A 27117-nucleotide genomic window follows, 5' to 3' on the forward strand; every position below is an offset into this window, starting at 1 on the left:
AATATTCCTTTTACCTGTTATCAATTTCTAGTTTAATTCTATTAGACTCTGAGAACTTTTTATCACTTATATTTTCCTAAATTTATTAAACTATTATTGCCCAGAATGTGATCTATCTTGGAGAATGTTCCTTGAGTGTGAAAATAATGTTTATTTTGCTGTTGTTAAATGGAATATTCTATAAATATCAATACAATCACACTGATCGATAGTGTTATTTGGGTCGATGATATGCTTACTGATGTTCTGTTTGGTTGATTTATCAGTTACTGAAAGAGTGTTTTTGAAGTCCCTAGCTATGATAATGATTTGTCCATTTTTAAAGTTTTTATTTTAATTCCAGTTAGTTAACATATAGTGTTATATTAGTTTCAAGTGTACAATATAGTGATTCAGCAATTCCATACAACACCCAGTGATCATCACAAGTGGCCTCTTTAATCCTCATCACCTATTTAACCCATACCTCCACCCACTTCCTCTGTGATAATCATCAGTTTGTTCTCTATAATTAAGAGTCTGTTTTGGGGTGCCGGGATGGCTCAGTCCATTAAGCATCTGACTTCGGCTTAGGTCATGATCTCACGGCTCGTGGGTTCGAGCCCCACATTGGGCTCTGTACTGATAGCTCAGAGCCTGGACCCTGCTTAGGATTCTGTGTCTCCCTCTCTCTGCCCCCTCCCCCACTCATTCTCTCTCTTAAAAATAAATAAAAATTAAAAAAAAAGAGTGTGTTTTGGTTTGTCTCTCTCCCTCTCTCTCTCTTTTTCCCTTTGCTCATTTGTTTTGTTTCTTAAATTCCACATGTGAATGAAATCATATGGTATTTTTTCGTGAAGTTTTGTGCTTTTATTTAATATTTTGATGCTTTGTTGATACATGTGTATATATCAAGGATTGTTATGCTTGAGGCAAATTGACACTTTATCATTATGTAATTCCAACTTTATTCCTAATAATTTCCCATTTTCTGAAGTTTGTTTTGTCTGAAATTAATATAGGTAGTCCTATTTTTTCAGTTTTTGTTAGCATTATACATGATGTGAGGCATACTTCCTTCTTATCCAACAGCAGCAGTTTCAAGTCCATTTTAAAACAAATACATATTCATATATATATATATATATATATATATATATATATATACTTACATACACACACACACACAGAGACCTTATATAACAAACTTCATAACACACAGACCTTATATAACAAACTTCATAACATACTTATTAATAATAGCTCCAATCTGGAAGCAATTCTAAAGCCCATCAACAGGAGCAAGGATAAATACACAGTTCTACTTTCATACAATGGGATACTACTCAGCAATAAAAAAGAATAAACTACTGAAACAAGAACTAGTTTGGATAAGTCTCAAAAACAAAGAAGTTAGTTAGGCATAAGAAAGTGCATACTTAATAATAACTTTTAAAGATTATTTTAGAACTGGCAAAACTATTCTACAGTGATACAAATTAGAAAGCAACTGCTTCTGACGGGAGGGAGAATTGACTGGAAAGAAACATGAAAGAAACTTCTGGGATGATGGAAATGTTCATTTGCATTTTGTTTTATGCAGCGATTACATGAATGTACTCACCTGTCAAAATTCAAATGGAACACTGAAGGGACATTTTATTATATATGAGTTAGAAATAAAAAAAAATGACTTGTATTCACAAATTAAAGAGCAACAAGGTAAAAAGAAGGAAGTGTAGTAAATTAACCTTTCTAAAAACAATTAGATGATCTTTCAGGAGTTCATTCCAGTCATTAATGCTTCCAGTGTAGATGAGTAAATATATATGTGCATAGCCTAAATGTATAAGGTCAATACTGAAGTAGGCATGCCGTAAGACGAAGGAAGGAAGGAAGGAAGGAAGGAAGGAAGGAAGGAAGGAAGGAAGGAAAAGAGAAAAGAAAAGAAAAGAAGAAAAGAAAAGAAAAGAAAAGAAAAGAAAAGAAAAGAAAAGGAGAAAGAGAAGGGAAGGAGGGAAGGAAAGAAGGAAGGAAGGAAGAAAGGAAGGAAGGAAGGAAGGCAGGCAGTTAAGCCACCTGTTTCTCCTGTAGGATATTAGCCAAAGAAAGAGACAAGCAATTTATCAAGGAGTAGACAGACATATCTTGGGTGAGATGACTAGTAAAACAACTCTTCAATGTTGTGGGGAGTAGAAAATTGTTCATTTGTGAGGAAAACATTTAACTTGTCATCTGAATTCATTCAGAAAGGACTATACCCATGGAGTTAAAAAGAATTAACTTACTGGCATGAATCAAGTCTTACCCATCAGCGTGGACTATTAGTAGTTCTATTCACAAAAGATTATTCACCAGGTACTGTATTTAGTTTACATGTGTTCATCAAATGTTTCATATGAGAAGATTATGGGGAAGATGTAAGACTATGTTCATTCAACTAAAACTATAACTAGCCCTTTGTTTTTTCTCTGTTGATAAGAGTGACATATCTTATATCTTTGTGTTTTAGTCTGTTCAGGACGCTATAACAAAATGCCTTAGGCTATGTGGCTTATAAAAAACACATATTTCCTTCTCACAGCTATGGAGTCTGAAAGTCCAAGATTAGGGTACCAAGCATGATATGATTCTGGTAAAGCCTCTCTTCCAAGTTGCAGACTCCCAACTTTGTACTATGCCCTCACATGATGGAAGGGACAAGCTAACTCTATGAGGCCCCTTTTATAAGGCTCCATTCATGATGACCTAATCAATCCAAAGGTCCTACCTCCTGATACCATCATCTTGGGAATTGGGTTTTCAACATACAAATTTGTGGGGGAGAACATTCAGACCACAGCATTTCATCCCTGACCTGCTCAAAATTCATGTTCTTCTCACATGTTATTAATTCAAAAGTCTAAGTTCAAAGTCTTGTCTAAATCTCATCTAAATCAGATATAGATGAGACTCAAGTTATAATTCATTCTGAGGTGAATTTCTCTCTTGCTGAGCACCTGTGACATCAAACAAGTTATGTGCTTATAAGATACAATGGTAGGAGAGGCACAGGGTAGATATTCACAATCTAAAGGGAGAAATAAAAAAAGATAAATGGAGTAATAGATTCAAGGTAAGTCCAAACCCTAAAAGGGCAATCACTAAACATCAAGTCTTGAGAACAGTTCTCCTTGGCTTGATGCCCTGCCTTACCTATCCTCTAACGTGGAGGTTCTGGGACACCTGGGTGGCTCAGATGGTCAAGCTTCCGACTTCAGTTCAGGTCATGATCTCAAGGTCCATAAGTTCCAGCCCCACCTTGGGCTCTATGCTGACAGCTCAGAGCCTGGAGCCTAATTCAGATTCTGTTTCTGCCTCTGTTTCTTCCCACACTCTGTCTGTCTCTCTCTCAAAAATAAATAAACATTAAAAAAAATTTTAAATAAGGTGGAGGTTCTGTTTCCAGATACACCAGGGCATTCCCCAACCACACAACTTTGCTGGGTGCTGCCTATGCAGCAGCTATAAGATTCTAGTTGTGTGTCTGTGGCTGTCCTAGGCTGGAATCACACATCTGTGCCTTTACTGGTCTAGGGTCCCAGGCGAAACCCCACTCCCCACAGCTCTGTTGTGCATTGCCCTAGTTGAGGCTCTCTGTAGTGGTCATGTCCTTGCAGAGGCAATATGCCTGGGTTGTGTGCCCTGGGTTCCAGGAGACTCCATCATTCCAAATCTAGGTAGAGGTAGCCACTCACTATGGCTTTGCTGGGGTCTTGTTCCCACAGCTTTGGGCAGGGATCATCTGGCTGATTGAAACCCAGGAGATTCCCCTCTCTACTTTTGAAACTCAGGAGGAAACCCCAATGATCTCTGAACTGAATCACCTTTGAGGGCCTTCTTCCCTTGTCCTGAAAAATGGCATACATTCTCAGCCAAATAGCTTCACAGTCCTGCCCTATAAAATCTAAGAAGTGAGACAACCTTCCTTCATTCTTCTCTGTCTCCTTCTTGTGTAGTTCAAAGTGAGTGTTTTCCTGCAGGAGTAGCTGATATAGTCTGTGGCTCACATCCATGCTAATGTCCTTATGAAAACAGTCACTTAGTCACACATTAGTGTTCTCTTCCAAACATGATTTCACATTTTTTAAAATTTTTTGTGCAGTATGATATAGGCTGAGAGTTTCCAAAGTTTTAAGTTGTGCTCCACTTTTGATTAACAATTTAATCTTTAAATTATTTCTATTTTCTCCCATTTTACAATAAGCATTCAAGAGAAGCCAAGCCACATCTTTAACACTTTGCTTAGATATCTCCTCAGCCAAATATTTAATGTTATTGCTCACACATTCTAAGTTCTACCTTCCACAAAACATTTGGCAAAACATTGGCAGGAGCACAATTCAGCTAAGCTCTTAACCACTTTATAAGAAAGATCACCTTTCCTCCAGTCTTGGATAGATCTCTCATTTCCATCTCAGACCCAATCAGAATGGGCTTTACCATCCATATTTCTACTAACATTCTTTTCATGAACACTTAAATATTCTCTAAGAAGATGGAGATTTTTTCATACAGCACTCCTCTTCTCATGAGCTTTCACTAGAATCACCCTTAACAGTCCCTTCTTGGCAATGTAGGTTTTTTCAAGCATGCACCTCAAAATTCCTCTAGCCTATACCCATTACGTGGTTCCAAAGCCACGTCCACATTTTTAGATATTTGTTACAGCAGCACTCTGCTCACAGTACCAATTTTCTGTCTTAGTCTGTGCTATAACAAAATACCACCGACTGTGTGGTTTATAAACAACAGAAATTTATCTCTCACAGCTCTGGAGACTGGAAGTCCAAGATAAGGATGCCAACATGGTAGGGGTCTGGTGAAGGTCCTCTTCCAGGTGGCAGACTGCCAACTTTTTTTTGTGTCCTCCCATGGTAGAAGGGAAAAGCTTCCTCTCTGGGGACTCTTTTCTAAGGGCACTACCATGAGGGTTCCATCTTCATGATTTACTCACCTCCCAAAGCCCTCACCTCCTAATATCATCATCTTGGGCATTATGTTTTCAACATATGGATTTGGGAAGGACACAAACATTTATACCACAGCACTTTACTATTTTGGAAAAATACCTAAAGTCCATATCATTAGGCTATATTAAATAAGACTTTAATGGAATAGTTATCAGACCTAAAACCAACATGGTTTGAACAGTAGTACACTTAAATCCATCTAATAATGAGCCCTATTAATTCCAGGTTCTGCTTCTAGTAGCATAAAGCCAGAAAGATTATTAAATTCTTTCACCTTACTGGTGAGAAAATTCAAGTTTAGAGAGATCAAATGTCTCAATTTGAGCCCTGAAGGGGAGACAGGCAGGCTCGCCAAGATGGGTCACTTTGGCATAAATATTATTTTCAGTTAAAAGCAATCAAAACCCAGTGAATTTATGAAAAACTCTTTAGCTCCCCCTCAACTGCCTGCTTATACCATGGAGAAAGCTATTAACAAAGATTCTTCTTTACCTAAGACACTTACAAACATAGTAGGACAACCTTTGTTTTCCAAATATCTTCTTTCCTCTTCCTGCTAATGGTCTTTCTCCTTTTTGTATCCTCAGACCCTTTCCCCTTTCCTTAGCTCATATAAGCATCATGTTGCCTCACTGTCTCTGGAATTTCCATGTCTATTGCATTCCCCTGCTAATCTGTCTCATGTCAATTTGATTCTTAGTCCAGCTAGAAGGACCATGAAGAGCAGAGAAAATTCTTCCTCCCCAACACCCCCAATTTACACAAATAAGTTAGTGGCATAGCCAGGACTAGAAAATATTCCTACTCCTAGCCCATTTTTTTCTAATCAATTTTTGTCACAACTCAAATTAATATACTGCACTTTTTACATACTTCACTTTACAAAACACACCAAAAATGACTTCATGTTGAGAAATCAACTGTGGTTGATTAGACAGAAGGAAGGATAGCTCAATCTTGTTGAGGGGAAAATAAGTTTAGAAGAACATAAAAAGCTTAATTATAATAAAATAAGAAAAAGTAATTAAACATAGTGAAGTCCTTTCAAATAGGTCAATTTAGGTTCTATTGCACTCTCTGAATGGAATTTATCTGAATCCTTATTATTTCTCACCCTATAAAGTGATCTGTGTCTCCAATGAGAAACATTCAGAAAAAAAAAGCATGTCATTTTATAAGCAAAATAAAATCTTCAACTTCACTTTGTAAATGTTGTACCCTGTCAAACATCCTTTTTGGATAGATAATTTTCTCAGATTTTTTTATATTCAGATTCTCTATCCCACAGAATTTACTTCTTTGTGATTGAGGGCATGTAGTTGTGGCACGTGTATCATTTCTTTATGTGCCCGAATGCTTGAAGTTCTTCTTACAATATCCATAGATATTGACAGCAGTTGCTCCCAATTTTTTTAATAATGAAGACTACTTTTAAGTTCTAAAAATTGTATAGATCCCACATAAAAGTTACATTTTAGTATTTGTTGATTAATAAAGTACATAAAGTCTAACATCCATTCCCTTCATTAACACTTTTAAATAAATTTGTATTTTTGTTGTTGTTTTTCATTTTTTTAAGATATTATTTTTTAAAGTAATCTCTACACCCAATGTGGGGCTTGAAGTTACAACCCCGAGATCAAGATTCACGTGCCCTACTGACTGAGCCAGCCAGGGCCCCTGAATTTATATTGTTCTAATCGCATCGTTTGCATATGTTTAAAAAGTTGTAGATAATTATTTGTAAAGCATGGTATTTACTTAGTTCCCCAGACTCTACAGTAATGCGCTGTCTCCCAACACCAGCAATGAGCCTGGGTTTGAACGCCACAAATTTCCCTGTGAAAGTCCTGTGTTTGTAGAAACCTAGAAAGAAGCCAGGGAGGAAATCTACACTGGCCCTGCTTCCTACTCATAATCTTATCCATATTCATTTACTATCAACTTCAAGAGGACTGAGACTTCACTCTAGACTGTCCACCCTCCCAGTTGAAGAGCTTCAGGGCATGTTTCCCCCTCCCTAAATGTGCCACTTTGACATGTGGATTATTTTGAGTTGAAGGCACTTTGAAGGCACTTGAGATTCTGTGGGCTCAAGAGAAATTTTTGTCCCTCCCTTAACCACACAGAAGAATCTAAATTGGAGGTCTTTCCCAGAATAAGAGTTACTAACAGAGATAAATTTTATCTGAGTGACCCATCTGTTATGGTAAGGCAAACATCTAATTAGCAAACATTGGCTCTTATCACCTTGTGAAATGCATTCCTTTTCTCTGAAACTCCAGACTCCTACCCTCTTCTCCTTTGTTTAGAATGACATATATACATCATTTTCCTGTCTTTGGAATTTCCATGTCTATGTGGAATCCTGGTAGGAACACCTATTAAATTGAATTTGAATTTCTCCTTTTAATCTGTCTTATGTCAATTTGATTTATAGTTCAGCTAGAAGGACCTCTGAGGGAACCAAAATTCTTGCTTCCTGACACAGTGCTAGGAAAAATGCTTGGCTCATAGGCTGTCTTCAGTAAATATTTTATGAGTGTAAAAAATTCTGCAAAGATGCCATGTTTAAGCATGCCTTCAACCAAGAAATTTGCTTTACCCCAGCTCTTTAAACCTGACAACTGTGGAAACACTTATGTACTACCTAGAAATACCCTCCCTCTGACAACATAAGCATTTCCATGCCAACTAGGGGACATATATTATCCAAGATAATAGAATATTTAATTTCAGCTGAGCCTAGCTATCAAAATATTTTTTTTCTGAGGGTCAGTACATACATCAAATACAGAGGGATGCCTATTTTGGAAGCACAGGGCAATAATTACAATAGTAAGTATTTTAGTATTTCCAAAAGCTGTATTATAAATCTGGGAACTTTCTGCATAAATGATGTAACAAGTTTATTTTTTTTATTTATTTTTTTTCAATATATGAAATTTATTGTCAAATTGGTTTCCATACAACACCCAGTGCTCATCCCAAAAGGTGCCCTCCTCAATACCCATCACCCACCCTCCCCTCCCTCCCACCCCCCATCAACCCTCAGTTTGTTCTCAGTTTTTAACAGTCTCTTATGCTTTGGCTCTCTCCCACTCTAACCTCTTTTTTTTTTTTCCTTCCTCTCCCCCATGGGTTTCTGTTAAGTTTCTCAGGATCCACATAAGAGTGAAACCATATGGTATCTGTCTTTCTCTGTATGGCTTATTTCACTTAGCATCACACTCTCCAGTTCCATCCACATTGCTACAAAGGGCCATATTTCATTCTTTCTCATTGCCATGTAGTATTCCATTGTGTATATAAACCACAATTTCTTTATCCATTCATCAGTTGATGGACATTTAGGCTCTTTCCACAATTTGGCTATTGTTGAGAGTGCTGCTATAAACATTGGGGTACAAGTGCCCCTATGCATCAGTACTCCTGTATCCCTTGGGTAAATTCCTAGCAGTTCTATTGCTGGTCATAGGGTAGGTCTATTTTTAATTTTCTGAGGAACCTCCACACTGCTTTCCAGAGTGGCTGCACCAATTTGCATTCCCACCAACAGTGCAAGAGGGTTCCCGTTTCTCCACATCCTCTCCAGCATCTATAGTCTCCTGATTTGTTCATTTTGGCCACTCTGACTGGCGTGAGGTGATATCTGAGTGTGGTTTTGATTTGTATTTCCCTGATAAGGAGCGACACTGAACATCTTTTCATGTGCCTGTTGGCCATCTGGATGTCTTCTTTAGAGAAGTGTCTATTCATGTTTTCTGCCCATTTCTTCACTGGGTTATTTGTTTTTCGGGTGTGGAGTTTGGTGAGCTCTTTATAGATTTTGGATACTACCCCTTTGTCCGATATGTCATTTGCAAATATCTTTTCCCATTTCGTTGGTTGCCTTTTAGTTTTGTTGGTTGTTTCCTTTGCTGTGCAGAAGCTTTTTATCTTCATAAAGTCCCAGTAATTCATTTTTGCTTTTAATTCACTTGCCTTTGGGGATATGTCGAGTAAGAGATTGCTACGGCTGAGGTCAGAGAGGTCTTTTCCTGCTTTCTCCTCTAGGGTTTTGATGGTTTCCTGTCTCACATTCAGGTCCTTTATCCATTTTGAGTTCATTTTTGTGAATGGTGTGAGAAAGTGGTCCAGTTTCAACCTTCTGCATGTTGCTGTCCAGTTCTCCCAATGTTACAGAACAATCTTAGATAAACTTGTCACAGAGAAGCCAATAACTCAAGAAATGAGGGTTTGGGAGAGATTTATTTTGGGTGCCAGCAGATGGTGGAAGTGGCAGGGTCAAGCCTTCACAACCAACCTCTCTACCCACAAGATTGACACCTAGAGTTTTTGTAGAGACTCTTGGGGAGGTACCTGCTAGACAACGGGCAAAGAGCACATGTCATCGGTGGGGGGGTCGGTGTGTGTTCAGCCTATGATCATGGGCAGGGAAGGGGACATGTGGGTGTGGTCTTCTAGTCATTCCCTTGCTATCAGCATTTTTCTGGTCTGGCTGTTCGGATGTTCTAGGTCATTGCAAAACACCATCAATGCGTCAAGAAGATGCAGTAAGAAACAAGCATTATGGATTTTAGTTAGAGCATGAGTTAAGCAGTCTTGTCTATTTCTGGTTTTAACTGTTGGGGTCTATAATGGAGCAAGAGGGCTTGCTAACAATAGTACTTGCCATCAATTGTGACCTTCTAGCAGTTCTCAGTTCTCCTTTTTTTTTTTTTTTTTGATTCAGTACATTTTTCAGAGTTATTTTAAATTCCAAAGCAGCAACAACAAAAATATAAACAACAAATAAACATTTGTGGAGCTTGACCTGTAACTCCTAACCAGGCATTTATTTTTTGCCTACTTCCAAATCTTCTGAAGAATTAAGCATTTGACATTTTGTTTTCGCATAAAGTTTACTTTTCTCTGTGTTTCTTCTTACCATCTTTTCTCACTGTTTCCTAGGTCCTATCTGATCTTACACATACCCAAGAGCAAAAGATGGATGCATATTTAGAACAGAAGCGTTCAAAAAAGGCAAAAGCTTTTCACTGAATATCACCTTGATCTTAGTGGTTCATTTCATTCTCTTGCCCTTGTACTTAAAGTAATATGAGCTATTTACAAAGCTCAGTGGAATGATTTTCAAACTAATTTTCAATAGGTGGGCGTGGGGTATGGTCAATTTCAGAGACCAGTTACAAGTAAGTTTTCAGGGGTGCCTGGTAAGCTCAGTCAGTCCAGCATCCAACTATGGCTCAGGTCATGATCTCATAGTATGTGAGTTTGAGCCCTGTGTCAGGCTCTGTGCTGACTGTATGAAGCATGTTTCAGATTTTCTCTCTCTCCCTCTATCTCTGCCCCTCCCCAGCTCATGCTCGCTCTCTTTCTCTCAAAATAAATAAATAACAAAACTAAAAAAAAAAAGTAAGCTTTCAGCAAAAATGGCAATATATTTTTGTTCCCTGACTTACAAGCATGGAAGGCCTTTATCAGCATTCTTTGCAACTCTCAAGAATTTGGTTATAGCCCTAGTAATGGTATACCTTACATTAGTTCACATTCCCCAAAGAAGATTTCTTAAGATGCTTTCTGTTTCCTTCATTAGTAATCTCAGCATAATCTCTTTTAGTATGTTTAACTTTCTAGACAATAGATGTTTATAAATTTTTGTTTGCCATCACCGCTTCTGGGTTCTAAACTTTAAATAAAATGTGTGCATAAAATGTTTTTGTACGGGGGCGCCTGGGTGGCTCGGTCAGTTGAGTGTCCATCTTCGGTTCAGGTCATGATCTTGTGGTTCGTGGGTTCGAGCCCTGCGTCAGGCTCACTGCTGTCCCCCTCTCTCTCTCTGCCCCTGCCCCACTCATGCTCATGGACGCTCTTTCTCTCTCTGTCTCTCAAAGGTAAAAAATAAACATTTAAAAGGTATTTGTACATCTAGCAACAAAACCAACCAATAGTGAGGTACTCAAGATTTGTACTCTTTAAATATTTGACAGGTGTATGGAATATGTTTATGCTTATATTCATGCACATATTAAGTTCAAAGGGATAAAATATAATGCCACATTTGCTTAATAAGTTCTCTTCACATCTTTAAGTTTTAAAGAGTCTATAGCTTCAATTTTCCTTTTACTGTAATTTCTTGTTATATGGTGGTATATTCCAGTATATTGCCATGAAATGAATTTATATTTAATCCATATTACACTTCCAAAAATCTCTAAGTTAATTTTGTACTGTAAGTTTTTTATAACAGAAAGTTGAGTAGCATGAACTGTGAATTCACCCAAGCCATGGAGGAAAATGACTATGTAGACGTATCATATGTTGGTTTGTGTTTAGAAGGTAATGGAATCTAAAATGTAGCTTCTGGGGGTGCCTGGCTGACTCTGTCAGAAAAGCATGAGATTCTTCATCACAAGGTTGTGAATTCAAGCCCCACACTGGGTGTAGAGATTACTAAAAAAAAAAAAAAAAAAAAAAAGTTTAAAAAATTTTAAATAAAATAAAATGTAGCTTCTGTTAGCAAACAATAAGGTGTAAGAAAGGAAAACTTTTCCTCTACCCTTCAAGGGTCTTTTGTCTGGTGTAAGAATTAAATTGACCTGAGACAGTTTAACAGGAGAAAATCATATTTAATAACATTACATATGTATGGGGAATCCACATAAAAATGAGAGATTCTGTTACGGAACCAGGCTGGAACGCTGGCAGAAAAACCAAGCGGCACTCGTAGATCTTTGTGGATTGGAGATTTATTTAACACTGGCGGGCTCAGAGGAGACTGTTTCTCCAAAGGTCTGAGCCCGGAATGCCAGTGGGGAAGGTAATTTATAGCTGACAGCCTCCATATCTGTGAGGGTTTTCGCGCGCACGGCAAAGGAAGAAGCAACCAGAGGAGGGGTCTCTAAGCTAGAGACCAGAGTTTGTTTTAGTCCAATCAGCCATCTTTGGTGTACTTTATCCACTTCTTCAACAATTCCAAAGACAGGCAAAATGAGGTATATGTCATTATGAATTAAGGAGAAGGAGGAAAAGGACTAGACTTCAAAGAGAAAGAAAGCAATTCACAGGAAGATGAAAAAGAGTAAGTTTTTGGCAAACATGTTTTCTGGGCTGCACAGAGACAACAGGACATAGAGATGAATTTTAACAGATTTTGCTAAATTCCTGCCTACCACCCCTAGTTCTTATTACAATGTAACTACATTATAATACATCATATAATCTTTTCCTGGAGCAGGTCCTGGATCTAAATTCTTTTAGACAGTTAGTGGAAAAGTCAAGGTTTCTTCTTAAAATTAAAAAAAAAAATTTTAACGTTTATTCATTTTTGATAGAGCATGAGTGGTAGGAGGGGCAGAGAGAGAGGGAGACACAGAATCTGAAGCAGGCTCCAGGCTGTGAACTGAGAGCACAGAGCCTGACGCAGGGCTCAAACTCGCGGACCCAGAGATCATGACCTGAGCTGAAGTCGGACACTTAACCGACTGAGCCACCCAGGTGCCCCATCTTCTTAAATCTTTTGGGTTTTGATTGTTTTCAGCTTGAAATAATCTGCAAGCTGAAATGGCGTATTTTAGGGCAACTAGTTCTGAGCCCCTTCAAGGGTATGTGATATAATGAATACTAAGAATTTTATATTGGCAATTCCAAATCTCTGTTCTGTGAGTGATCCAAAGCACAAGACTAAACAAATATAATTAGGTTTTGCTGCGTAAAGTTATTATTTGTTTAAATGTTGTAATCCTCTTACTAAATATAATCTGAAATTTAATTTGGTGACAAGCTATAAATATTGAAAAGGAGGCTGAGCTTTCATCAAATCTGGTGTGCACCCTCCTTTTGATGATTTTTATATTTGCATAATTAAAACCTTTCTCCCCTGCTGTTTTCTCAAGTCCAATGAAATCATGGTGAAATATTCTTGGAAATACAGGGTGGAGAGGGAAAGAAATAAAAATTGTTTTTGTTATTTTAATCTTACAGAAGCCAAATAATTGTACAATATGATGCACAGTAAATACATAGGAATGGTCTTCTTTCAACTGAATACCCAGAAATCCTTGGGAAAGCCTTTCAGAGACCTTCACAACAGAGTTAAAAGAAACCAAATATAATGACAAAGGTGATTTTTTTCTCCAGTATAAAAATAAAGTCTGATGAATTTAGCAAAAACAGGAACAACTGCTTTCATTTACTAATGATATAATACAAAGGGTCATCATGAGGAGATTTTAAAGTGAATTGCAAGCCATTGACAGCACTGAATAGAGAAAAGACATTGGTTCCTTCTCTGGAGCAGGTGGAAAAGTTCCCAATAGCCATTACAGAGCTCCGGAAGCAAGCAATCTGGGAACTGGACTCTCCGTATATAATGCTAGCTGGAGCTCCCTAAAGAGTGCTTGAATCTCCACACATGGCCTTCAGTCTGAAATAGTCTGACCAGTTAAAAATACATAAAACAGAATCAAATAACAAACAATTTACCCAGAGGTGTATAAAAATGAGGTAGCTACATAGAATAAAAACAAAGGGAATATCTGATTTTGAAGCCAGGCTTTGGTAACAGTTTTCTGTGTGGCTTTGGCCAAAGGCCAAAGGTGGGAAAAGTCTGTGATAATTATTTGAGTTGAATTAATTCCATTGGAAAAACTGTTTCTTCTTAATTTCTAAGACACGGAGACAAGTTCTGTAGAATGTTTTAGGCCCAATAGTCTGGATTCTACTTTAGATTTCTGAGATAATATTTTTTGTTGTTTAAAAATAATGTTATTGGAGCACCTGGGTGCCTCAGTCAGTTAAGCACCTGACTCTTGATTTTGGCTCAGGTTATGATCTCAGGATTCGTGGGATCAAGTCACACGTTGGGCTCTGCACTAACAGTGCAGTGCATGGTTAGTACAGAACCTGCTTGGGATTCTCTCTCACTGCCCCTCCCTCTCTCTCTTTCTCTCCAAATAAATAAACATTCAAAAATAAAAATGATATTACTGTTTAGTAAAGTGATGTTAAGTGTAAAAAAATAAAATGATAAAGAAAGATACAAGGATGAAAATTAAGATCCTCTTAAAGTCTATTTGTAGTAGTATGATAGGAAAAACATAGGATAAAATAGGCAGAGAGGGAAAGGAATAGGACCTGAGGTCCCCGAGTGGGGAAAGACATATTTTGGAACAATGTTGGGAATGTCTGAAAACAGGAAACCCCCTCAGGTGACTCCCCCTTCATGTTTCTTTCAGAAATTTGACAAAAGACCTGACTAAAAAATAAGGAGACCATAAAACCTATGACCCACAAGGAATTGGTATGGCCATAGACCACCCCTCATACAATGGAAACAAGCCAATCAGAAATGGACAACCCAGCACCTAGCTATCAAGCCAATAAGAGTAGAATCTGAGAAGGAACAAGGAAGGGGAGGGGGAGGACTGACCAGAACCTTATAAAACAAGGACCTTCCCCTAGACTACTTGGGCAGTCACTTTTGATGTCCCCTTTGTAAAGAGAATTTTCCTACTATTCTTCCTTTCTAATTTTATATTCTAATAAACTTTTGCCTGCTGCTCATTTTGTGTCCATCTCTTCATTCTTCAAAGCAGCAAGACAAGAAATCCCGGGTATTGTGGTAAAAAAATCCTGCAACAGTAGTTCCTAGAAATAAATTTAATTTGAGAACTTTTCTTTTTTTACTGTTAAAATATTTTTCATCCATTGAAGTAGAGCTGTAGTTTTACCTCTCCTGAGAAACCCTCTGTGATCAGATTGCTTTGCTTCCACTCATCTTTGTTTTTTTTTTTTTTTATCTTTTTTTTACTAAATGGAACCATTCACTATCATTTGGGATTTTTAAGAAATTTTTTATTAGTTTTATTTTTATTTATTTTGAGAGAGAGAGCACGAGCAAGGGAGGGACAGAGAAGGAGAGGGATAGAGAATCCCAAGCAGGTTCTACACAGTCAATGCAGAGCCGGACACAGGGCTCGAGCTCATGAACCATGAAATCATCACCTGAGCTAAAGTCAGATGCTTAACTGACTGAGCCTCCCAGGTGCCCTACCCATCTTTGTTTTTAATTAATTTGAAGGAAAATACTATAAGCATTCTATATTTAGACATTTATTTAGTATGGTTTATTTTTATTTCCCCAAATGTATGTAAGTTCCTCAAGCCAAAAGATATTATTATCCCATATACAGTGGCTTACATAGTATTGATAATACAGGCAACATGCAATAAGTCAGTAACTGTTGACTTGTTTTATACTACTCATTTCTATCTTAAGGATTTATAAAAGGATGGAAAAATTAAGAATTTGAGTATTTTAACAAGGTTTGAAATTTCCTTGAGATTTGGAAATAATTTCATCAATTTACATTAACTGATACACATTTTTAAGACTAGGCTTGGTTGGGGTGCCTGGGTAGCTCACTCAGTTAAGCTTCAGAGTCTTGGTTTCAGCTCAGGTCATGATCTCACAGTGCATGGGTTCAAGCCCGGCATCAGGCTCTGCTCTGGCAGTGCAAAGCCTGTTTGGGATTCTCTCTCTCTCTCCCTCTCTCTCCCCCATCCCACTCTCTTTCTCCCTCAAAAAAAAAAAAAAATTTAGCTTAATAAAACATAAATTTTAAAACTTTTTGACCTATGGCTATACGTGAGCCAAACAAGAGTTTGTCCACCTGATGCAGTGGACACCTGAAGCCAGTAAAAACTGACACTGAGCTTTTGCAGTGAAGAAAGATGGGTTATTTATTAGTATGGCACCACCCAGGAGAATGAGAAGGGCAAAGAGGGTGGGAGAGGGCTAATGCTCAAAAGTTCCCAACTCCTTGATGGCTTGCAATTGAGGGTTTTTAATGGAAAATTTGGGGGCAAGGGTCTCCTGAAAGGGTGGATGTCACTGATTGGAGGTCCATGAAGTCATGCTAGCAGATACTCTGGTGTCACTTTTTCTGGTTCTCTGAAGGTCTTTTTCATCTCAAGAGACTTGGAATCTGAAAAATACCTTTATGTTACAGATTTCTTTAGGTACATTTGGTGATTATATCTTTAGAGTAGTGCTGATTATCTACTTGTAAGCTAGTGGGGTTGCATTCCTACAGACTGGTCCAGTATGACCTCTAGTGTTCATTTTTTCATCCTAACTGGCAAGATGGATGCCAGCCTTGGGACCACTTTACAACCTTTTTTTTTTTTTTTTTTAATTTTTTAGAATTTTTTAAAAGTAATCTCTACACCCAACGTGAGGCTCAAACCCACAACCCAGAGATTAAGTGTTGCATGCTCTATGTACTGAGCCAACCAGGCACCCCATGGACCATTTTATACTCCTAATAATTATTCAGGACTCCACAGTGAATTTTTGTTTGGGTGGATTATACCTATCAATATTTATCATATTAGAAATTAAGACTGAGAAAATTTTAAAACACAGGGATATACAAGCACATTTGCATTAGTCATCAAAGCAGTGACATCTCATATAATATAGCCTCTGGAAAACTCCACTGTACACTCATGAGAGAGTGAGAGTGAAAAGAGCAAATAATGTCTTCATATAATACTGAAAATATTTTGACCTTGTGAACTCCCCAAAAGGATCTTGACAGCCCCAGATTTCCTGAGACCACACTTACGGAATTGTTGCTGTAGATGAACTGAACTCCACACATCTTTTCAAAAGTAATCATATATGGAGGTTTATGGAACAAAGAGGAACTGGAGGCACTGGTTATGGTCAAAAAGGTTTCATGTTTTAGTGCTACTGTATCTAGTCAGTAGGTTATACGTAGAGAATAAGTGCCCACTAGAAGGCTGAGTTCATCCCCAGAAGGCCAAGCCTCAAGGCTATAAAAGCATCTAGTGAGTATTTCTCTATTGTTATCTGAAAACCACATCAGAATCAATAAATATTTAAACTGCAGATAACTGAATCCCACTACAGATCAATTAAATAAAAATCTTGGATGTGGAGCCCAGGAATCTCTTATCTTAATAAGACCCCCAAGTGAATCTGTTACTCAGTAAAATTTGGGAAACACAGACATAGATAAATGTGTAGGTTACCTGAAATAGTACAATAGCCCATACCACCACTTGCTCTGGTTTGGCCACATGCAGAATGATTAAGCACCTCTGGAAGGGGGTTCATCACTTTGGTTCAGATATTACCAAAGGACTGTTGAAACTCTGATATCTGAGTAAGATTCCTGTCATCTGCCCATAATCTTCCAAGAGGAAATTTCCCATTGTCAGGCCCTCCACAGTCTGATCTTTTCTTCTGATGAATTCTTCCCTTAAATAAACACATTTCAATTCATTACTCTAAAAATGAAAACCGGAAGATCTGAAACACTTCAAAAATAAAGGTAAATAGATGACTCCACAGCACTTGTGATTATCCAGAACCTCTGAACAAGCACTTATATTAGCAACATAAGCATACGGCGGAATTCAGACAAGAATTAAGAATGGTCTTTCTGGATGGGCTCTATTATTTTAATTTTGAGTTTCATGAACAAATTTTCTTGAACTGTATTACTGACTGTATTACAGTCAGTCTATAAAAGTGTTAGACTTTCTTTAGCAACCTATTTATTTAACCACTTGAGAGGGATAGGGCGGGGGGCAACTGGAAAGGGAAAAACTATTTTTCCTCTGAAGTAGCACATCGTTCAGAGTATCAATGAAATCTTCACTATCAAGAAGCCAAAGCAAACTTTTTTTTTTTTTTCAGGCTTTTCATTCTAATCATCACAGGAGCTTTCTGTGAAACACAAGACTTCCTGCTGTGAAACACAAGATTCTGAAGCCCAATTAAATAGTCAAATACAAAAATGCAGACTCTTTATTCTAACACAATTACCGCATTAAGTACAACAATGGGTGAGATTTATGTAGTACCAATTGAAAAGTTTAAAGTATTTACACCATGGGGCTTTTTAAATAGTGTAGCTAATCCTCCCCACCTTAATGATTCAGGAAATGAAAAAATGGCCTTAGGTGTAGGTGGAATAGGTGACCACCCACACAGTACTATTTAAAATGTGCCCTAAGGCTCCCTTGCCCCTGAAATATCACCTTTAGTTACAATTAGCTTAATATATGTAAAGTGATTTACAGACTGCAAAGCAATTTCACATAATTATCATATTTAAATTTCTCAACTGCCCTGAAATAGGTAAGAGAGGTATCATCATCCCCATTTTACATATGAGAAAATAGAGTTTAGTATATATACAAGGAAAGAGAGTATATTTTAATCACCTAGTATATAAGTCGCTTTTCACACATGATTTAGTGTAATTCTCTCTATAATCCCACATTACAAATGAGGAGAGTGAGCTTCAGAGAAGTCAAGAAACCTGCCCAAGGTCACAAAGCTGGTAAGTAGTAAAGCTGAAACTTTAACCCAGGTCTATGTTCCTGATTCCAGAACCAAAGCTCTTAACAACTTGGCACATATGATTCATTTTGATAAAGTTTGATAAGATGTTCTCTACATGAATTTACAGTGTGTTAATTACAAGCAAGAAGAAATTATCTAAAATAGCTTTTGTTTTTCAAACCACGTGTTCAAGAAATTAAGTATGCCTTCATCTCCTTTGCTTACCAATTAATTCTGACATAATATATATAATTATAGATTTATGGTCTAATGAGCTACTGTAAACTAATATTTTTCATTGACTTTCCTCATTTTACTTGTTAGTCCATTTTTGTACCTTAATTTATAATATATACCAATATGAACAGAAAACACAGTACTATTATTTTATTTTTAAATTAATATATCCCTCTAATTCAGAAAGGTATTCTCCAGAGTTATCATTAATAACTCACTTGGACAACTCAATCCTACTCAGCATTTCACCCAACACACACACAGAATTAACTCTTAAGTTCTCCCTTTTGCTCTAATACTGGAAGGTGGATGACCTAACCACAATTATAGGCTCAGTTTCATCTTAGTGCCACAGAAAGGAATCCTATAACTGATCTCAAGAGTTCAGCATTAACATAAGCTTAATATTGGTAATATTGGCCACATATTAAAATTAATTTATTAGTAATGGTCACTCAGTGCTGTCCTATGGCTAATTTATTTTTTCTGTCACCAATTCCAGTTGCTCCATGACAGGGTTTTAGTCCTTACCATCTTGCTGTAGTATCACCAAATGCCTACTCTTCTTTACCTACTGCATCCCTGCAGAGGCAGGCATTCTGGGATTCATTGCAGCTTAGACAATTTCTTTATTGCAGAATTACTTTAAGATGGGTCAGTGAGTCCCTGATTAAATAAACTAATAAACATGGCTTCATTAGGCAGCCATGTGGTTATATGAAAGAAATGTGGGCTTTGGTGTCAGATTGGCTCTATCTGAATGCTGGCCGCCATTTACTAGCTGTGGGGCCTTGGGAAAAAAAAAAAAAACTACTTAACTTCTCCAATTCTCTTTATTATCATCTATGAAATAGGTTTAATAACTGCCTTAAAATTTTCTGTGAATATTAAATGAGACAAATATATTCGATGTCTGGTATAGAGTAAGTGATTAAAAAACCCCTGGTTTCATTTTCCTTCTTTCTTTTTTCTCATCTGGCTTGCTCCACTGCTACTTAATTTCCAGTTGTGACTCTCAGGAAATCAAGAAAAAATAGAGCACTGGGTGTTCAAGGAACTGATAGCTTCTGATTTATACACAGAAATAACCTGTTTTGGAGTAACTGCCATAAATTACCAATTTGAAACTAATATATATATTTTTTAATCTGGAGCAAGGAACTTGAGAAAAGCAATGATAGTCTACTGAACTTCATTGTCAACTAGGTCCAACCGTGAGGTATATATTAGTCGCTTCTGCAAGTGCTGGTGGTGAGATAACCATACTCTCACCTGTTCATTCTCATCACTTACCACACAGAGTTTGCAGGACAGCTGGTGGCAGAGAGAACAGGAGTACTGCCTATAGTTGTGCAACTGAATAATGTTGTCTGACCTACGCTGGGATAATATCATGCTTTCATTACTCTCATGCTTTTTTCATACACTGAATTAAATAAAAACAGACCCTTAAAAATATCTGGTCTATCTTTGAGAAGTACTTTTCGATATCCTAAACTTGCAGAGCTTCCCAGGAGAATAGGCACATTACATTTTGAAAGTGAGTTAATGGATGGAATCTTTTGACAATAGTCTCCCAGAGATCAGCATGACAATCTTCTCATCACTTCCTGATTAGCCTGATGGTAACAGAGAAAGCCATTCTTATGTCTCTATCCCCTGGATTATTTTTCTAAGCAAAAGAGAAAGATTGCATTTTAAATGTCTTTACACATCTGCAAAATTTCTTTGAAAAAAAAAAAAAACCCAACAACGTTATTTTGGCAGTACAACCACATTTTTAATAACCTTGTAATTGTTGCGCAAAAGTAAATATTTCCTTCCATGGTCCTCACTTAGCATTTTAATAAAGTCTTCAAAACCTTTTGAGAGATATGTAATATCTGGAGCTGTGTCATGAAATAAGAAGCCATGGGTTATGAAAGGCATTTATAACTTAGCTGCTTTCACAACTAAGCTAACTTTTGGCAAATCTTTAATTTCCATTACCCATTTTTCTCTTCCCAAAGCAGTCACTCAAACATACAAACAAAAAAGGCACACGATTTACTATTTCATTTTCAGAGCTTGATGGATAATTGAAGTAGCCTAACCGGTTTTTTTTTTTTTCCAAAAGGTAGGTTTTGAGATGATCTAGTTTTTCCTTTATGAAATGTGAGTGCCTTCAAATATTACCTCATTTGTACAATTTTCCTAATTATCTTGCTGATCCTGCTATCTCTAGAGGGTACAGTTAACTCTTTAAATTTCTATTTCTGCCAAATATGAGCCCTAGATTGGATTAAAAATCTGAACTACAAAATTCCAAAAATTTTCATTCACTACTACCTCTATACCTGTTCTTAACACAGAATACCATCTCCTCCTCTGTCCATATATATCGCATTAGTCCTACCACATAAAATATTTCGTGGCTACTTTAACCTAAAATTACAGTTTCTTCTTCCGAATTTCCATTGCAGTGTTAGTTTTTACCACGCAGCAAATTGTCTGCATTTATTCTTTTTTATACCATTTTTCAATTCTTTTATAGATGTTATTTTCTCTCCCCAGAAAGTCTGAATATTCCTTGAAGTCCCCATTAATTGCTTATTTAACTTTTGTTATAATGCACAGTGAACCAAATAGTCAATGCAGTAGGCATTCAATAAACATTCATCTCACAAAAACTAACAAGTTACGAGGCAAAATCTGAGTTGGTATCCATAAATTTATAATACCTATTATGGCTTTGGAAAATTCTTGATGCCATTGATTTTGTTACTGTGTCCAACTATTTGGTGTCTATATTATACTTCAGTCTCATGGAATCCAATTAAGATGATGTTTTTACTGAACAGACATTTCTAGGTTAAACAGCCAATGATTGAAATAACTTGATAGCCATAAAAGGGTTTGTTGGGGCTTCCTTGCCATTATTTGGGAAAAAATGCATAAACTATGTAAATATAACTTACCAACTATTAGGCATTAGCCCAAGTTGCATTTATCCCTCTGACATACCAAGTGTTGAAAAAGCTTTAATGCTCCACCACAATTCTATTGCCAATAACAAGTTTTTTTTTTTTTACATTAGGACAAGGAAATAATAAACTGAAGAAAAATATAATCAAGTTGGGGAATCAAGAAATTTCTTAATAGTGAACCATGGTAGGCAAGTGGATAGATTCTTCCGGGAGGAGTGTTGGAAACACGTTACTTTCATCTTTCAATGAGATTGAAAACAACAACAACTCAATAGTGTACAGACAGGGACAAGGCACCCTGGCAGGAAGATGTGGACTTAGAGACCCAAAAGGTTATTTCTACCATGAATTGTGTTGTTTCACAACACTGAACATTCCTCTGCATTAGTATTTTATACTTATCCACTACACACATACATGCATACACAAATACACACACATTCCATATATAAATTGAAACACATGGTGTTTGAGTCTGTTATCTTTCTTTAAAAAAAAGAAAAAAATATATATATATATATGACTGTTGAAATATAACAGCATGTTCTGATATTGGAAACAATAAAAGATTTTAGGGTCTTTAAAGCCTAGTCTGAAAGGCACAAATCTCAGGTAAATTTAAGGAAGTGAGCCAAGTTTATGGCTTTATCTTAGAGCAAGATTAGTAATCTTAGATGAGGATATGGCCTTTGTAATTTCAGAGCAATTAATCTATATATCAATGGCAGAAAATAAAAGCTGGGGAAGTGTACTTGTTTAAATTGAGGGAAGTAGATGAAATTTAGGTTGGAAGAACAGAAAGTGCCTTATGCAAAAAAGTTCCAAGGTGAAATCTGAGTAATATTCATAAATGTATAATATCTGTTATGCCTTTTATTCCCCCTCCCACTTGTAGAGAAGTTTACAGAGCTGTATTCCAGGAAATAAAACACACACACACACACACACACACACACACACACCAACATACAGAGCCAATAAACTAGAAAGTAGGTTGAAGGGAAAAAAACATAAATTGAGGGGCTAAAAAACAAAAGCTAGTACGATTCTTAGGGGGACTTTTCTATAATGCTCTTTTTGTTTGTTTCATCTTCACAAGAAAGACAGATTGAAAAGCAATTTAACCCCACAAACTTCTGTTCCCCACCAACTATGCATCTTCAAAACTGGACTTTAAATTAGGAGACTAAGCATGGTACCTTGCTCAATGTTTGTATTTCCAAACTCTAGGAAGAGACGTGATGGTAACTACCTTGCCTAACTAAAACTTAAGAAATAATTCTTGATAAAGTATCATGTCTCCATGATTCTTCTAAAATCTTGAAATGATTTGTCTGCAATTGGGTTGATTTAGTGAATGCTCTTACCATCCACCTACTACTATGCAAAAAGGAGTCCTACATTTAGCTTCAAAGGAGTGTCACAGATTTATCCCCTCCCCCTCTTCACTCCTTTTCTCCCTCCCTTCCCTAGCAACTGTTAACCTCAGAAAGAGAACTCCAAATCTAGAAAGAAGCAGTTGGTCCCTGGCTTCATTTGAGTTGCCAAGCTGCTCTAAGGCAGAAGCACGAGTCGTCTCTCCAGACCCAGTTGGCCTGTGTGGGCGTTCAGCTGATTTTCTCCATCACCTCAGGGAGGCTTTCCTGACCTACTTTCTCCATGGCTTGTATTGAAAATGTGTAAGTACAAAACTGAGTTTTGTTTAATTTTGAAGGCAAAAGGCAGTTTGAATTGTTTTCCTGTGTAACTGGGACAGGGACAAGTGGGTGGAGGGAGTGCAGGAGGGGATCACAAACAAAAACTTGCAGGACACAAACTCAAGTACTAAAAATACTGGATTTAAGGGCGGGGATTTTCAAATGTAATTTTGAAACAAAAGTTGAAATCCTTAGTTTAAACAATTGGGCTTAAACTTGAGGAAATTCATACTCTAGGTTGTGGTACAGGTTGAATGAAAGACAGTTGTAAGAAAACTCGGTGAAAATGTTGAATGATACTTCATTAAAACAAACTGGAGTGTTCGTTAACACAAATAACGTTTCTTCTACTTCTGCGGAGAGAAAAAAAAGAAAAAAGTTTTTCCTCACAAGACTTTCCAAAACACTCCTGCCAGAATCTGAATGCTGGGCTTTAGTGGAATATAGGTCCTTTCGGGACTGGAAGGAGCTGTGTTTAGTATGGCGAACCGGCGCACTGCAGACTTATTTTAAGAAAGCTCTCTGGGCCTTCTCAGCTTCCTTACTGCCTTGAGGAGGTGGGGAAATAGAGAATGGGGTGGAGCCACAAGAAAGCCAGAAAGGGAAATTGGGTAGTCTGCCGCTTAAAGAAGCCACCTGACATGGTGCAAGTGGGCTCCAAAAGTGCTTGCTGATTACACGTGGGAGGAGATCGGGCGCTCCCTTTCCCCTGGTATATACCAGCGGGTTTAATCAATCACATATTTCAGGTATTGTCTGGCCACCAAATCCCATATTTATTAACTTATTTATTTCTATTTATTGCAAGCCTTGGAGGGCATGCCCCTTCACCCAGAGGAGTAGTTGCAGAAGAGTGTGGGATCCGGGAGCCACGCCCTGACGACATGTCCCTCCAGTATCCGAGTTCTCTGCCGAAAGATGATGCAGAACCTTTGGGCCACCATCGTGTCCTGCTGAGACCTCCCCTTAATGTGCTGACCGACCTGGCAAGAGAGCAGCTGGAGCGCCCCTTCCACATCGCCGGAGCCTGCATTCCTGTCGACAGTTCAAGATCTCACAAACACCCCTGTGGGTCACCACCTGCTGTTGTGGAAGAGTCGTTAGCAACAGCAGAAGTAAATAGCTCTGAGGGGCTGGCAGGCTGGAGGCTTAGGGGAGAGGATTCTATTAATGTGTCCCAGGATTTCTCTGGCAGCACTCCCCCACTGATGATTGGGGGCGCAAGGGTCAGCAGTGGGGGCACTGAGAGAGGTGGCAATAATGCGAGGTTATACGTGGCTTTGCCACAAGGTCAGGGGTTCTTTCCATCTAGGGGTCCACAAGTAAGAGACCCCCTTCATATCCCCACCGTTAGATCAGGGGTAATAATGGAGCTGCCTTCAGGAAATACGAGAATGACTGGGAAAGAAAGGCTGGCTCATGTTTCTTTCCCACCAGGAGGCCTGCGGCACCCTGTGGAGAACTGGCCAAGGCCTCTCCCATTGTCTTCCAGTACTCCAGGTTTACCTTCTCGTCCTACTGCTCATTGCTTTATACCTCCACGACCTCCAAGTTTCAGTCCATTTCTTGCTATGCCTATTGCTTTTGCCCCACCCCCAATATTTGGTCCTCCACTGCCTTCTTATTTTGCCAATTTTCCTTCCTGGGGTATGCCGGCTCCTGCACCCTCAAACAGAGAGAACAACTGAAGACAAAAAGGAAGGAGGGGAAAAAAGGATTGGGGGGAAAAGTGAAAATTACTCATTTATGTTTTTATATTTCAAACCCCCCTACCCTCTTAGACTCTGTTTAGCACTAATGTGCCTTACATGCTTGGAGATTCAATAAAGATTCTGAAGTTTGAAATACTGTGAATTCTTTTTAAAAACATCACCCTGGGAGCCTAAGCCTTGGCTTTTGTTTTTTATCTTTAAGGAAATTAAAGCATTAATGTGCTAGTGCTAAGTAGCTTAGTTGAATCCCTAGCTGTGGCTTGCAGCCCTGTGACTATAGGGGAGGGTCCATTGGGTTCTTGCTAGGCCAAATCTAAGGTGGGTAATTCCTACCTGCCTAAGGCTATGGGGGTTGCTCAGAGCAGTATAGATAACTTAAGGTACATAAAGTAGACCAAAGTCTATATAATAGAGGAAAATGCACAGAGTAAAAATAGCCAGATGAGACTGAGGTGAGAGAAATAGCCAACATTTCACAGCCAGGTAGAGGCAGAACCAGGCTGAAAGATGAAGAAAGAACAGAGGCACAGGAGATGGGAGAGTTGTAGACCATTGCTTCAAACTTGAACTAGCTTGCCCCTCAGCATTACGCTGTTACTTAAGTACATGGTAAATACAGAGTTGGCTTAATAAAAGTCCAGGGACAAGGTGGAACAGGGCTGGTCCCTTCACCTCTTGCCTGAACACAGAGCTACTATCTACTCATAACTTTTAAACACAAATGAAAATATTTTACTCACGTAGATTTTCTCAGATACTGCTGTGTTTGTACTCTAATGTGCTGAAGTGCCCCATTATAATGATAGTTCTGAGAGATTATCACAATGCCTGGATAGGAGCTTTTTCAAATTCAAATGACAGGTATAGGCACAACATGCAGAATGGAAAGACCGTCATTCTAACTAGGGTACAACCCAATTCACTATGTAGTAAAGTGTCACTATCTATGAATAACCACTAAATTAGAAATATCTTTAGGTGATGGGTCTTCAAATAAACATTTTTCATGTCCAGAACTGGTGGTGTAGGTGATGTAAGCAGTTAAAGGCTGACACAACCTATAGATCCAAAAGGCACCTTGCCTATAACCAAAGCCATTGATGTATTTTTAGCACCAATAACCGGTTTGTTGCTACTCTGACATGAAGGACACATGGATCCATAAAGGGTTTTGTCTCCATTTATTTCATAATAGATTGTTTAAATTTACAGGTGGTAGTGCAAAGCTTAGAAGGAGCATCTGGTTAGTTCTTGCTAAAATTCCCTTCACTCCGTATATGTCCTAAAGCTGGCACAATTCCATCAATTCACTGTGGTGGGCTGAGCAGAAGTATTCAGCAAATCATCTGACAGCTGCTCACTATGAGGTAGCTTAGTCTCAGCGTACCAAACACTTACTGAATTTTCAGCCTTAATGAACAGAGGAGTTGGGCATGCTTATAGTCATCAAAAATATCTTTTGAGCCAGATGTTAAAAGATATTTTGACAAGAAATCAAGTTGTTGTGTCAACAGCAGTGCTGCATCTCTGGAGAGTTGCCAAAAGGTGTGGTAAGTGACAGCAGGACAGGATAAGTTTTCCTTCTCAAAGGAAGTAGCATGGTAAAGGCTCAGAAACACTACTCACAATTACAGCCATCCATGACAAATTTTCTGTAGCAAGAAAGGGCCACCAACACAATCTGCTCTTTTTCAACCCTCTGTTCTCTTTCCTAATGCCCTCTGTGTTATTTTCTATATCACTTCTGAACACTGAATACCTACAGTGAGCAATAAAAAATAACTATTAGCAAATTGAAGCATTGACACTTTATAACTCTGTGATGTAGGATAAATATATTTTCTTTAGTTTATGTAGAGCTCTGTGCCTGCATTAAAAATTTCAGGGTATGCAAGTATGGAATAAGCCTGGGATCCTGGTGTTAAATGCAAGCAAAATGTAAATATTTTTGTTTATTCATACCTTCTGTACGGAAATAATGTATCACTTTGTTATCATAGGTGTCGACATGACATCCTCCATGACAGTAGGAGATTAATTTTAAACATATGATTTGCCTTAAAATTGCTATTTTTAAATTATCCCAGATAATATTAACCCTACAGCACCAACATCCTATTCATTTTGGAAAGT

General features: G+C 37.9%; 1 protein-coding gene across 2 annotated transcripts; it reads left to right on the plus strand.

The window, feature by feature from the left end:
* Positions 1-23081: 23081 nt before the first annotated feature.
* On the plus strand, positions 23082-25111 carry PRR32 (proline rich 32). Of its 2 annotated transcripts, none has more exons than XM_015086542.3 (2): positions 23082-23254; positions 24081-25111. In XM_015086542.3, the coding sequence occupies exons 1-2, from the start codon at positions 23235-23237 to the stop codon at positions 24958-24960; spliced, it is 900 nt and encodes a 299-aa protein (XP_014942028.2). In that variant the 5' UTR covers positions 23082-23234; the 3' UTR covers positions 24961-25111. The 2 variants fall into 2 exon arrangements, with proteins under 2 accessions (XP_014942028.2, XP_014942029.2); XM_015086543.3 differs by lacking the exon at positions 23082-23254 and adding an exon at positions 23841-23984.
* The last annotated feature ends 2006 nt before the right edge of the window (positions 25112-27117 follow it).

The sequence above is a fragment of the Acinonyx jubatus genome, chromosome X (genome assembly GCF_027475565.1).
Source record: "Acinonyx jubatus isolate Ajub_Pintada_27869175 chromosome X, VMU_Ajub_asm_v1.0, whole genome shotgun sequence".
NCBI lineage: Eukaryota > Metazoa > Chordata > Mammalia > Carnivora > Felidae > Acinonyx > Acinonyx jubatus.